A 12,252-nucleotide genomic window follows, 5' to 3' on the forward strand; every position below is an offset into this window, starting at 1 on the left:
TCAAAAGGAAACAAATATGTCAGCCTCTATATCCCCTTCAGTCCAGGTGTGCTTTAATATAAAGTTAACCAAAAAAGGATACTTTATGTATTGTGGCAGTTTTGCATTTAAAAAGGACAACTCCAAAACGTGAAATGAAAGCATACCTCTATTTGTACAGTCAGACCCGGATTAAACTCACAGGAGCCTATAGGCACAGATGTCCTGGCACCCTCTACTTCTCCCTCCATGAACCTGCAAACCCCCACCGAACCGCACCACAAGTGTGCTGGCTGTCCCAGCTGTCACTTCTCCCTTACTTCCCTTGCACACCATAGGCTACCTTAGTATCAGGTAGCCAGAAGTACCCTCAAAATTGTAACTAGCTAGAGCTGTCCCCAAGTATTATGTAGATAGAAGAACCTCAGTATTAAGTAGTAGTACTAGAGGTTCCCCTGATTGAAGGGAGATCTCGCCAGTGGAATGCTAAGAGCAGGGTGAGTAACCTCTCATTTACACTCTCATCAGAACTCTGCATAGGGAAGGAGGGAGGGAGGGAGGCACTCGGGGAGGGGGAACGAGCCGCCTTTTCATCATCAGTGCATTATGATAAATCCGACCTTGTATACAGTATAGTATTGCAGTTAGGCTTTCAGCACAGTTGTACCTTGCTTATAATAAGCTTTGAGGTAGGAAAAACACCAGGTATCAAGAGGTGGGTATAAATGGGCTTTACAGAGCTTAAATAACACCTGGATATGGTGATTGGATATGGTGGCTGCCATATTTATTTCCTCTTAAACAGTACCAGTTGCCTGGCTGTCCTGCTGATACTTTTGGCTGCAGTAGTGTCTGAATCACACACCTGAAACAAGCATGCGGCTAATGCAGGCAGAATTTAGTCAGAGAACCTGATCTACATGCTTGTTCAGGTACAATGGTTATAGGTATTAGAGGCAGAGGATCAGCATTACAGCCAGAGAAAAGGAAATATGTCAGCCCCCATACCGCTCTCACTTCAGGTGTGCTTTAAGCCCCTGCATGTTAACAATGTTAAGTAATTACTCTAATGCAGAGCTCAAACTTTCTAATACCCTTAAAGCTAAAATGCGGCTATCCAAATCGATATTTTGCAAGGGCAGCATGACCTATCAGTCATAGTTTATGGATCCCTTTCAGTAAGCCCCCCTGGCCCTCTGCTTTCTCGCATTTGTTTTCCTCTAATGCCACATGATACAAGCCAAAGGAGTGAGACAGACACGAGAGGAGAACTTTGGGAAGGGATCAGACTATGTGCTCTCCTTCCAACCTCTACACTGGGATCTGGTATGTTATTGGTTACCTAAGGAGGGTTTTAGCTGGGCCCTCTGGAGCAGGTGGTCAGTCAAAGTTGTGCTACCTGTTGGATCCCTTTAAAGAAAACCTGAACTGAAAATGAAAAGTCAAAATAAACATACACAAGTCATACTTGCCTCCCGCGTAGTCTACTCCTCAATCTCTTTCTCCTCTCCTGCGTCCTGTTTGTTCACTGTAATCAAGGGAATTTTCCGTCCTCCATTATGAAAATGGCCATTACCCATAACCGCTTTCTGGTCAGCACACAGTTAAAGGGGAACTGAAGAGAGAGGTATATGGAGGCTGTCATGTTTATTTCCTTTTAGACAATACCAGTTGCCTGGCAGCCCTGCTGATCCTCTGCCTCTAATACTATTAGCCATAGCCCCTGAACAAGCATGCAGCAGATCAGGTGTTTCAGTGGTTCAGACTTATAAGTCTGATCTGACAAGACTAGCTGCATGCTTGTTTCTGGTTTTAATCAGATACTACTGCAGAGAAATAGACCAGCAGGGCTGCCAGGCAACTGGTATTGATTAAAAGGAAATACACATGACAGCCTCCATATACCTCTCTCTTCAGTTCCCCTTTAAACTGTAACATCGCCCACTTGAGCCATAGGGAAACATGGACATTACCTGGTACATCAGTTTTCCTCTCAGCTATAACTGACAGCAACTGATATTTTACTGACAGCAACTGATATATTTCAGATCTGACAAAATATTGTCAGAACTGGAAGGTATTATTGTCAGAAGAAAATGGTGAGAGGAACTGATGGCAAGGTAACTATGTAATGTTCATTTGAAGTTACCTCATGTGTTTATTTTAAATATTTTTAGTCAGTACAGGTTCTCTTTAAGGAGCAAAAGGCCCTTGGACAATTGCCTTGTTGGCCTCTATTCAAATGCCAGTCCTGTATGCTGAGCCAAGCAGCAGCAATAGCCTCATCCACAGAGCTTTCCCTTAACTAGTTATCACTATTGGGGCAGTAAATACTTTAGATGACGTCCTGTGGGGCATAGAAACTCCTGTTCGGCTCTCTGTGCGGCGTGTGTCCAGATGCCTGTCAGCCACTGTTACAGCTCAGATTGGTGAATGGGAACATATGTTCCCAAAGCCAATCAAAGTTGTAACTAATGGCACTGATTATTCCACTAAAAGTGTGTTAAAATTAAAAAAACTTTTTCTTCAATTTTCATTTGGTTTAGAATGCATCAGCATTTTTAGGCAAGCGACATCTTGTGGCCAAAATTATTATTGCAAGTCAAAAATAAAAAGGGTAAAAAAATAGTAAAATTTTAGGTACTCCGCTAACTGGGCTTTTATATGGCATATTGTAGATCTATGCCTGAAGCTGGACAAATTTTTTCAGTTCTGTTTAATCATGAGATTGCCATGAAGGTGTAATAGATTTTGTTTTCTTGAGGAAGATGATCTATATCTACAGGAAAGAATCCGGTTCTCCTTTTCCCACTCATTATAAGCTGTCCCCAGTGGCCTATCTGAGATTCAGAATTCTTGGCAGCAGCTGTGAAGATCTCGGTCTCCAGGAGCTGCGGATGCCACAGCAAATCCCCGGATGCTGCTTGTAAGTGACAAGAATGGTTTTATTTTGGTTGTCACACATTTCACTGATGCGGAATATGACAGAAGAGACATTGCTAAATACACAACAGACCCGGCTATTAGGATGAGCTGCTAAAACAGCATAACAAGCATTGTAGCTCGCCATAGAAGAGAATCCTGAAAAGGGAAAATGTATCATTTGTATATGATAAGCTATTATAGTAAATTTACCTTAAAAGGTAACAAACTGAGCGGTAGTTCCTTACGTTTTCCTCCAACTTCTTTTTATATTGATAATTAACTGGCTATCTGGAAACAGGTGCAGGCTTTGGCTGAGTGACTGTAGGCAGAGGCAACAGCTGCATTAATGCAGATAGGAGTCTTGCTTAACCTCCCTGGCGGTTTGTTAAAATCCGCCAGGGGGCAGCAAATACCTTTTTTTCAAAAAAAAAATTTTCATGTAGCGAGACAGTGTCTCGCTACATGATAGCCACTGCCGAGCGGCATCCCCCCAGCCCCTCCGATCGCCTTCGGCGAACGGAGATCAAGAGATCCCGTTCAAGGAACGGGATCTCTTGGAGGACTTCCCCCGTCGCCATGGCGACGGGGCGGGATGACGTCACCGACGTCATCGACGTCAAAGGGGAACCCGATCCACCCCACAGCGCTGCCTGGCACTGATTGGCCAGGCAGCGCACGGGGTCTGGGGGGGTGCGGCTGCGGCGACGGGTATAGCGGCGGATCGGCGGGTAGCGGCGGCGATCGGAGGTTACACGCAGCTAGCAAAGTGCTAGCTGCGTGTAACAAAAAAAAAAAATTATGCAAATCGGCCCAGCGGGGCCTGAGCGGTGCCTCCCGGCGGCATAGCCCGAGCTCAGCTCGGGCTTACCGCCAGGGAGGTTAAGGGAAATAGCAGGAGCTAAATATATGCAGTACAGCACTGCCGCAAAACCTCACTCATATGACCCTGCGGCAGAGTGCAATGACAGGGTCATAGGAATAGTGCCGCTGGGCAGGAAGTAAGTCACTAGGTTTCCCGTCAGTCCACACACATATGCTGCAACAATCTTTTCATTACCCACAAGCGCCGTGCGTTAAGCGCAATGCTTGCAGTAATGCTGCCCTTGAGTCAGCTTGGATACTACCGCAATGGACCTCAATAAGTGTGAACGTTTTCATAGACTTTCGTTGCGTTTGGAGCCCCTTTCGGTAAAATAGGGTAATGCAATGCATGTTTAATCTGCAAGTGTAAGAGCTCATTCACCCTAGGGGCATTTTCGGCCTTTTTTCAAGGGCAGGCAATTTTTAAAAATCGCCCACAAAATGCTTATACAATGAATCTCTATGAGAAGGTTCATATCAGCATGGTTCGTGCGCTGTTCAGCAAAGCGGTGTGCATTTTTGGGGCAATGTTGCCTCAATGGAAGGTATAGAAAAAACGCACAAAATCGCTTTGTGCAGCGATTGCGTGATCGATTTTAAGAATAAATACCATACATTGTATTTATTCTTTTCCAGGTTAAAGAGATTACTTCCTGACTTGCATCAGGGAGTGAATTAAAAAACTGCTGTGGAAAACCGCTTAGAAAAGTGCTTTTACCAGAAACGCAGCGCACAGTGGAGCGCCGGGAGGGGGGAAAAAAGCGCACCGATTTTAGATGTGAACGAGGCCTTAAAGGGGCCTGGGTTCAAATCTCAGCTCTTCCTATTTCAGCAAGCCAGCACCTTTTCAGTTAGGAGTTCTTGGGCGAGACTCCCTAGAAATGCATTTGCCTAAAAAAAACCAAACTAGTGGCCAACCCGAAAATTTGGGTTGGCCTAGTCCACTCCCTTCATGTGAATAAGCTCCATGCCAGCATGCTCTTAACATGTGACCATGAGCTTACCCCTCTGCACTCGCAGAGGGGGCCTGGAGAAGTACCCAACAACCTGATGATCCTGAGCCAACTGCACACATGCTGTGTATGATGATGTCATCACAGGCTGGTGAAGGATAAGCAAGGCTGCTCTTATTTTAAAGGGGGAGGTTGCGAGGCACAAATATTTATATTCAGCGTGGCTAGGATTGGCAAACACCATCTCACATTTTTTGCTACTATGGCTAAGCAATTTTTTGTGGATTTGTCATTTCTTTTCCCCCCCTATAGTAGTGCCTCTGTGAATCTTACCTGGTGCGCCACAGTCACAGCACACAGTGTTCCCCGGCATCCGCCGAATGTCTTCTATTATAGCTTTAGTGAGATCCTCAATGCTGTCCTCCTCACTAGGCCGAGCTTCATGGAAAGCCATGTTCAATGCTTCCTGCTTGCTGTTTGTCAGCACTGAAATCCACCTAAAAACAGAATTATTTCTCAAAAGAGGAATCCCAGTTTAAAGTATGTTACTTTCAGTATACATTATAGTAAAAGTAATGTTAAACCTGGTTCCTATTTTTCACTTTATTTGAATTGTTTCCTCTTTGAACCAATCAAGTCTTTTTTCGACTTCATTTCATTGGTCCATTTTCAAGGTGAATACATTGGCATTAAATATTTGCACAAATCTGCATCAACCTGTGATTCTTTACATTTCATTAACCATCCCCTAGCTATAGATTAGAGACAGTCCAGGTTACATGTCTGTAGTGATGTGCATGGCTGCGGCCACTGCCCACAAGCAATGCATTATGGGTCTTGTATTTTAAACAGAAGGAAGTGATAACCTGCAAATATCTTCTGTTTTAAGAATTTTAAAGTGTCATTTTAGCTACCAAAAAAAAAATAAAAAAAATTCACATTTATCTTTCAAAATGGAAATATATGAAATTCTACCCTATTTTATCATGAGTCGCATCATTATTTGCAGCATTTCCCATGTTCGACGTGTGTAAGCTGAATTCTACAAATGTTAGCATTTTGGCCCATGTGCAATTAACTTTTTCTACCAAGTTATCTCCTAGGAGATCATTTTCATCTCTTTCAAATAACTTCTCAGCATCTTCCAATTGAAAAAGTATACTAACAATGGTGAAAAATTACTATCAAAATTATTTTGAGTATTTTCTTGCATATGGGCCACTGTCTAAAGAAGAAAAAAAAACAAAAAAGCCTGTTAAGCGAAAAAAATAAATAAAAGATAAAGTTGATTGTTTATTGAATCTGGATGGGAAAGGGCAAATAACGTCAGTAAAGCCGTTACTGTAGCTTCTACTTACGCCACACAGTCCTGCTCGTCCTCCGCTAGGAAATGGTATGTCCGATTATCTGGAAGACCAGGAGAAAATAGATTGTGAAGATCTGTTTATACTGGAACTGACCCACAAAGGACAATCTGATAAGCGGCAAACATACGTGAGATGAGGTCGAAGCATTTCTTGTCTTCTAGGTTAGGCTTCACTTGACAAGTTAACAGATTCAATTTAGCTGGTTGGCGATTTGGCTGTAAATCCAGAATGACAGTCACCATATTGTCTATTATAGATGACTTGCATTTGCAGTCGTTTCTGTCTGATTCGCATGGCAGCGAGGGCAGAAATGATATCATGCAGTGTGCTAATCCATAACAACTAAGGATGAAATGAAGTTCACCAGCAAATTGACAGCATAAATTGACATACCTCAATTTACTGAAAAAATATGTTTTAATCATAGTACAAGACTTTTTTGTTTGTTTCACTAACAGCATAAAATGTACCTTACCCTCCCTGGCGTTCTGATCATGCGCAGCCGGCTGCGCATGGTTTTTTAAACTTTTTTTTTTTTTAATCATGTAGCTAACCTAGCGCTAGCTACATGATACCCCCTCCCAGCCGAATCCCACCCACCCTTCCGATCGCCGCCGGCGATGATGGCCATCAGGAGATCCCGTTCTGAATGGGATCTCCGTCAGGGCTTCCCCCGTCGCCATGGCGATGAATGGAATGACGTCATCAACGTCGTGACTTCATAGGGAGTCCCGATCCACCCCTCAGTGCTGCCTGGCACTGATTGGCCAGACAGCGCACGGGGTCTGGGGGGGCGCTCATTACGCGGCGGATAGCGGCGCATCGGCGGCGATCGTCCACAACACGCAGCAAGCAAAGTGCTTTAAAAAAAAATATTCAAATCGGCCCACCAGGGCCTGAGCGGCACCCTCCGGCGTCTCTGGAGGAGCTCAGCTCGTCCAGAACACTAGGGAGGTTAAAGCATAGCTGAAGTGACATGTGAAATTGACATAATGAGATAAACATTGGCACATAACGTACTAGTCCTACTAATGTATAGTCTAAAGACCCTTTCTGTTTTCCTGTACAGCAAGTGTTAAAGTGACACTGAAACAAAAAAAACCTTATGACCTTATGATGTAATGAATTGTATGTGTAGTACAGATTAAGCATTAGGCGCAAAGAAAATAGTCTTATGTTTTTATTTGTTTTTTTTTTCTTTTTTAATAGCATTGCATCATTCTATTATATTTGCAATTTGCAAACTACACTTTGTATTTTAAACTATGAACTAGAGCTGAGCTAATGACCCTTTTAACTTCCCTGCAGAAAAAAAAATCTTATCTGAAGCTGCCGGTCACTGTTTCTTTGAAGTATAAGAGCCTCAGAAGACAGCACTGTTGCCAACCCAAGTTGGGTCAGAGGCCTCAGAGAAGCTCTTTGCATAGATAAAAAGTTAAGTTTCTTAACTCTTCCTGTACTGGAAACAATATGACTGGTTTCTGTGCTACTAATGTTAAATTTCTTAGCTGTACTACACACAATGCATTATTTCAGAAGTTTATTTTTACTTCAGATTCCCTTTAAATAACTAGTTCTGTTATTTATGCAAATGCTCAGTCAAACAGAAAGTCGAAAAGTTCATAGGGTCATTACTAAATGAAGCAGATTTTTACATAAGACTGGCTGCTGTTTAGAATTCAAAGTTAAAAACTCAGCTGTCAAACTGAAAATAAAAATATGAGACTCGGTTCTACGTTACTAATGTTCTATTTACCTTTATTACTATACATACAATTAGCCATCCTAGAAGTTTAATTTCAAGTTTGCTACATACAAATGTTCAATAACTTTATATAGTAAACAAAGGTGCCAGAAGAATTAAAATTGACTAAAACAGTTAAAAATGCTTGGAAGGCAGTGGTGGACTTACCTCCTAAAAGCAGACACAAAAAATGTCAAATTCAAAAGACAGATTTATTGATATACTCCACAAAGTGTTGCAACGCGTTTCACAGGTATAATCCTGCTTCCTCAAGCAAAAAAAAAGGCGCATATAACAGTGTGTTGTCATAGATGCCCCAGGCACCTCTGTGCATCTATGACAACACACTGTTATATGCTCCTTTTTATGTCCACCACTGCCTTCCAAGCAATTTTAACTATTTTATTCTTCTGGCACCTCTGTTTACTATATAAAGTACTTGTGTCCACTCCTGATGGAGTAGTGATATACCCCCTTTATTTCCTATCTATAAAGAGCAACTTCTTAAATCCTGAGTGAGGACAGGTCTAATCTCCTCACCTGCATGTACAGTGGTTGCCTATAAGGTAACCCTGGTTTGTGAGCATATTTGTCGTACTCTTTAAGAATCATAAACTACCAGTACATACTACACTATATTGGGCTCTTGTGTCCCTCTTTTTGTAAATGTTCAATAACATTCTTAAGGATCGTGACTTCACCTTTAGCTTCAGCTTTAGGAACAACTGCAAGTTGTACATTCACACTATTCAGCTGTAGCTGAGCAACCTGTTTTGTGGTGAGAGGGAGGGGGATAAAGGCACCTGTGATAAAAGGCCCCATATTTGCACTTGGGGCCTGTGGTTGTCTACCAACACCACTCACCGATTGTAGTTCTCCTCCACTGTACAGTAAAGGTTTAATAGCAGTTTCTGTGACTGGATCTGCCCCACTTCCCATCAGGACAGGTTGCAAATACGAAGTATCCCAGATGGGGACACAAACAGTAGTAAATACCCCAGAGTGGTTCCAACCCTTTTCCACACTACCAAGATTAAAATAGAACTTTTGGTTGGACCAGGGATCCGGCAGTGTGCAGATTTGTAGCAGCTGGATCAGCCAATATTCTGATTGCATTCAGCATATTACATCACACGATGCTGTGTAAGGCAGGGGGGCCAAACTTGTCTTTCAGTTTTCTGCACACGTTTTTCTGCACACGTTTTCTGTACACCATGTGTGTTTAGCACAAACACACCGAATAGATGTACAGGTAATAAACAATTACAAACTGTGTCTCAAAAGAGACTTGACCATTAATGTACAAAGAGAGTGACTAAAATAAATCACTGTTTGATCGACTGGATGCAATTTATATGTTCCAGTGGTCAAAAAAATCACATAATAGAACATATGAGACAGGCCTGATAGCTGATGAATATCGTGTCGGCAGATCTCATATAAAAATCAGTTTAAAATGCATAAAATGCTGTCTATGGATGAGAGGTCCCTGCTGATCCCCCCCCCCCCCCCCCAGTAACTGGAAATCGTTAACAAGGCACTGGGTTGTAGCTATTCCCACCACATTAAGTTGATTGCATTGGTGAAGGTACAATTGTTTATGCAGAGGGATGCAGGAGTGAGTCATAAGTCATGTAGCAAGAGCCAATGGTCTCAGTGTCCCCATTAGCCACAATTAATCTCAGATACTCCTACATAGTAGTAAAGCCCTAAAAGATTGCCTTCACAGAAGGTATAAAGCTGGGGTAGAACAGAGTGATCTATACATATCAATACAGTGACAGTATTATTCAACTAGGGCTAGTTTCACTCTATAAATAAGAGCTTCGTCAGGAAATAGAACACATAGTGTATAAATAATAAAAAGTAATCCCCCCACCACAAGAAACCCCACAGCAATATAGCCCACAATAGACCATGTGTGTTTGTATGCAGAAAAACGTGCGTTTTTTTCTCTTAGTAGCCAATGTAATTGATAGAAAAAACGCACACAAGGGCCTCGATTCACAAATCCGTGATAAATGCTATCACGGCCGAGATAAGCTTAGCGTGCTGGTTAGCGCACGTAATAGTAAAGGTTTGCGCGCATTCACTTTCCAGTTCCCGCGCTAACATATGGGTTAGCGCGTGAACGGCCGTGATAGCATTTATTACGGCTTTGTCAATTGAGGCCAGTGTGCGGTATCATGCTGCAGGATGTCAGGGTTTTTTTGTGCATAAAAAACACATTCAAGTGTGAACTAGTCTACAGATTCATTAATTGAGTTCTCAGTTTAAATCAGTTTTTTTGGGCAGAAAACGCATAAGAAAATAGACAAGTGTGTCCCCTGCCGAAGTGTATACAGAAAAAGGTATACATGATAACCGGTACAATCTACAAATAAAGTTCTTTTATTGGAAAAGAAACATGTTGGACAAATACAGCAACATGAGTATCAGGAGTGCTTTCCCCTTGCATTCTACTAGTGTATGCAGAAGATATGTAAAGGAATGGTCCATTACCGTTCCATGCGCAATGGTCAAGTAGCAATTCTTAACGGAACATTTCCTCTTTTGCCAAACCTTCCGGAGCCTGAAATGGAGAAAGACAGAAGTTTATACTTGTATGCTAGTTTATTTTAATAATGTTCATAAAATCTCACTACAAAATACGGTACATAAGTACACATGTATGGAAATCTGCAAGGGGTCCCATCCAGCTCTGTACATAGAAAGCATAATGTAGTGGCTGGATAGTGTTCTGGTTAAGGGCACCGCCTTTGACGGAGTAAGTAAGGAGTTCAAGGCAAACTCCCTAACACTGCAGGGTAACCTCTTGAACACGCTTTTGTGGCTACAGCTCTTGAGCACTTTGAGTCCAACAGGAGAAAAGTGGTATACAAATGTTCGAATGATTATTATTATTATTATCATGATAGTCTGTGACAGATACTTACCCTGCCCACTTTAATACAAGTACCTTGGAACTCTCGGAGGTTGCATTCACAGTGGGACTTTGCGACTTTAACATTGCATTAAACCGCAAAGAGTTTGCGTTTAGAGGTAACGCACTGCAAGCAGCGAGATACCATAACGCAACATTTTTCAGTGCGACACTAACATCACACTGTGAACGTCTCATAGGATTATCATCACAGCACGGTAAGCTGCGTTATAAGACTTTATAACGCAGCTCCGCAACGTGCCACTGTGAATGCGACCTGAATCTTCACACTTCTTGTTCTTCTCCCAGCATAAGCTATTAATGGGCGTGATCAGTCACTTATGTGGTAGGGGTGGTAGGAAAATCTTACATTTTGAAACTTACATTTTGGAGTGGGGTTACTGCTACAAGGAGGGTCTACTCTTATCTTTATCTATTACAAGGATGAGGGAGTATATTGGATATACTCTGTATACCAGTGGTCCTCAAACTAAGGCCCGCGGGCCGAATGTGGCCCCGAGTCTTTTTTACCGGCCCCCACACACAAAATGTATTACTTATAGAGGAGGTCAGCTTCATCTTTAAATATTGGTGGTCCGCATATAGAATAGCAGTGCTGGCACCACCCTTCCATATTGAAGCCAGAAAGCTTCACTGTCTGGCCCACAAAGACTTCTACATCATTTTATGTATACTCTGGCCCTCCAGCAGTTTGAAGTATGTTGACCCGGCCCTCGACCAAAACCGCTTGGGGACCTGCATTGAACAACATTATGCTGGTGACTTGCTCGGTCCTTCGTAAAATTTCTCCTGGAAAGAATCAACATTAAGTTGGAAGAATTGTAACTATTATTCAATCGATTTGCAGTTGAGGATTGATGGGTTGTGTGTTATTTCAGGCCTTTATGGCCCCATTTATGGCAGGCACAAAGTTATAACTTCAACTTAATAGATGAAATACTGCATACAATTTCAGAGAAAAGGGAAGCTTGCTGGCACGGGACAACCCACAATATAAGGCTATCACAAGAGCATGTTGTAAATCAATTGTGGAAGTAACTTCCATTTCAGCCGAAGGATCCTCCTCAAAGGTTGAAACAATTGGTCCGTGCAGCAGGATGACCGATGGCAGAATCCAGGTATCTTCTTTATTTTCACTCCGAGATAGGAGTAGCCACAGGTTGATTAGTGCATAAAATAAACAAAGTAGTTAAGCCTAGACCTTTTAATTAGCCTGTAGACAATTTAAAAGAAAGAAAAATAAAACCAAGAGAAACCGAAAGTTTCAACTCACACCCGGTGTCCCAATCAGGAAGAGAGATTGGTGGCTCTGCTCCCTGGGTTGTAGTCAAGCGGCACCAATCTCTTTTCCCAATTGGGATTTTACATAGAGTGCGTTCCTACTGTGGGGTACCCAATAATATAGGACCTGGGTGTCCGTTTTAACTTTAGTTTCATCTTGGTTTTATAGTTTCTTTCCTCGAGATTGCCTTTGGGCTT

At 42.3% G+C, this 12,252-nt stretch overlaps 1 protein-coding gene and 1 long non-coding RNA gene across 10 annotated transcripts in view; one reads left to right on the forward strand and one right to left on the reverse strand.

Moving 5' to 3' along the window:
• The window catches only part of LOC137542039 (uncharacterized), a 713,380-nt gene that overhangs the window by 219,472 nt on the left and 481,656 nt on the right, over window positions 1-12,252 (forward strand). The window lies entirely within an intron of this gene.
• The window catches only part of LOC137542033 (arf-GAP with SH3 domain, ANK repeat and PH domain-containing protein 1-like), a 307,340-nt gene that overhangs the window by 63,227 nt on the left and 231,861 nt on the right, over window positions 1-12,252 (reverse strand). For both annotated transcript variants that reach the window (XM_068263631.1, XM_068263630.1), the window contains exons 11-14: window positions 10,332-10,401; window positions 6,213-6,300; window positions 6,077-6,125; window positions 5,052-5,215 (exon numbers count right to left, since the gene is read on the reverse strand). In XM_068263631.1, the coding sequence (XP_068119732.1) occupies window positions 5,052-5,215; window positions 6,077-6,125; window positions 6,213-6,300; window positions 10,332-10,401 (371 nt within the window). The remainder of the gene's footprint in view (window positions 1-5,051; window positions 5,216-6,076; window positions 6,126-6,212; window positions 6,301-10,331; window positions 10,402-12,252) is intronic.

The sequence above is a fragment of the Hyperolius riggenbachi genome, chromosome 12, assembly GCF_040937935.1.
Source record: "Hyperolius riggenbachi isolate aHypRig1 chromosome 12, aHypRig1.pri, whole genome shotgun sequence".
Classification (NCBI taxonomy): domain Eukaryota; kingdom Metazoa; phylum Chordata; class Amphibia; order Anura; family Hyperoliidae; genus Hyperolius; species Hyperolius riggenbachi.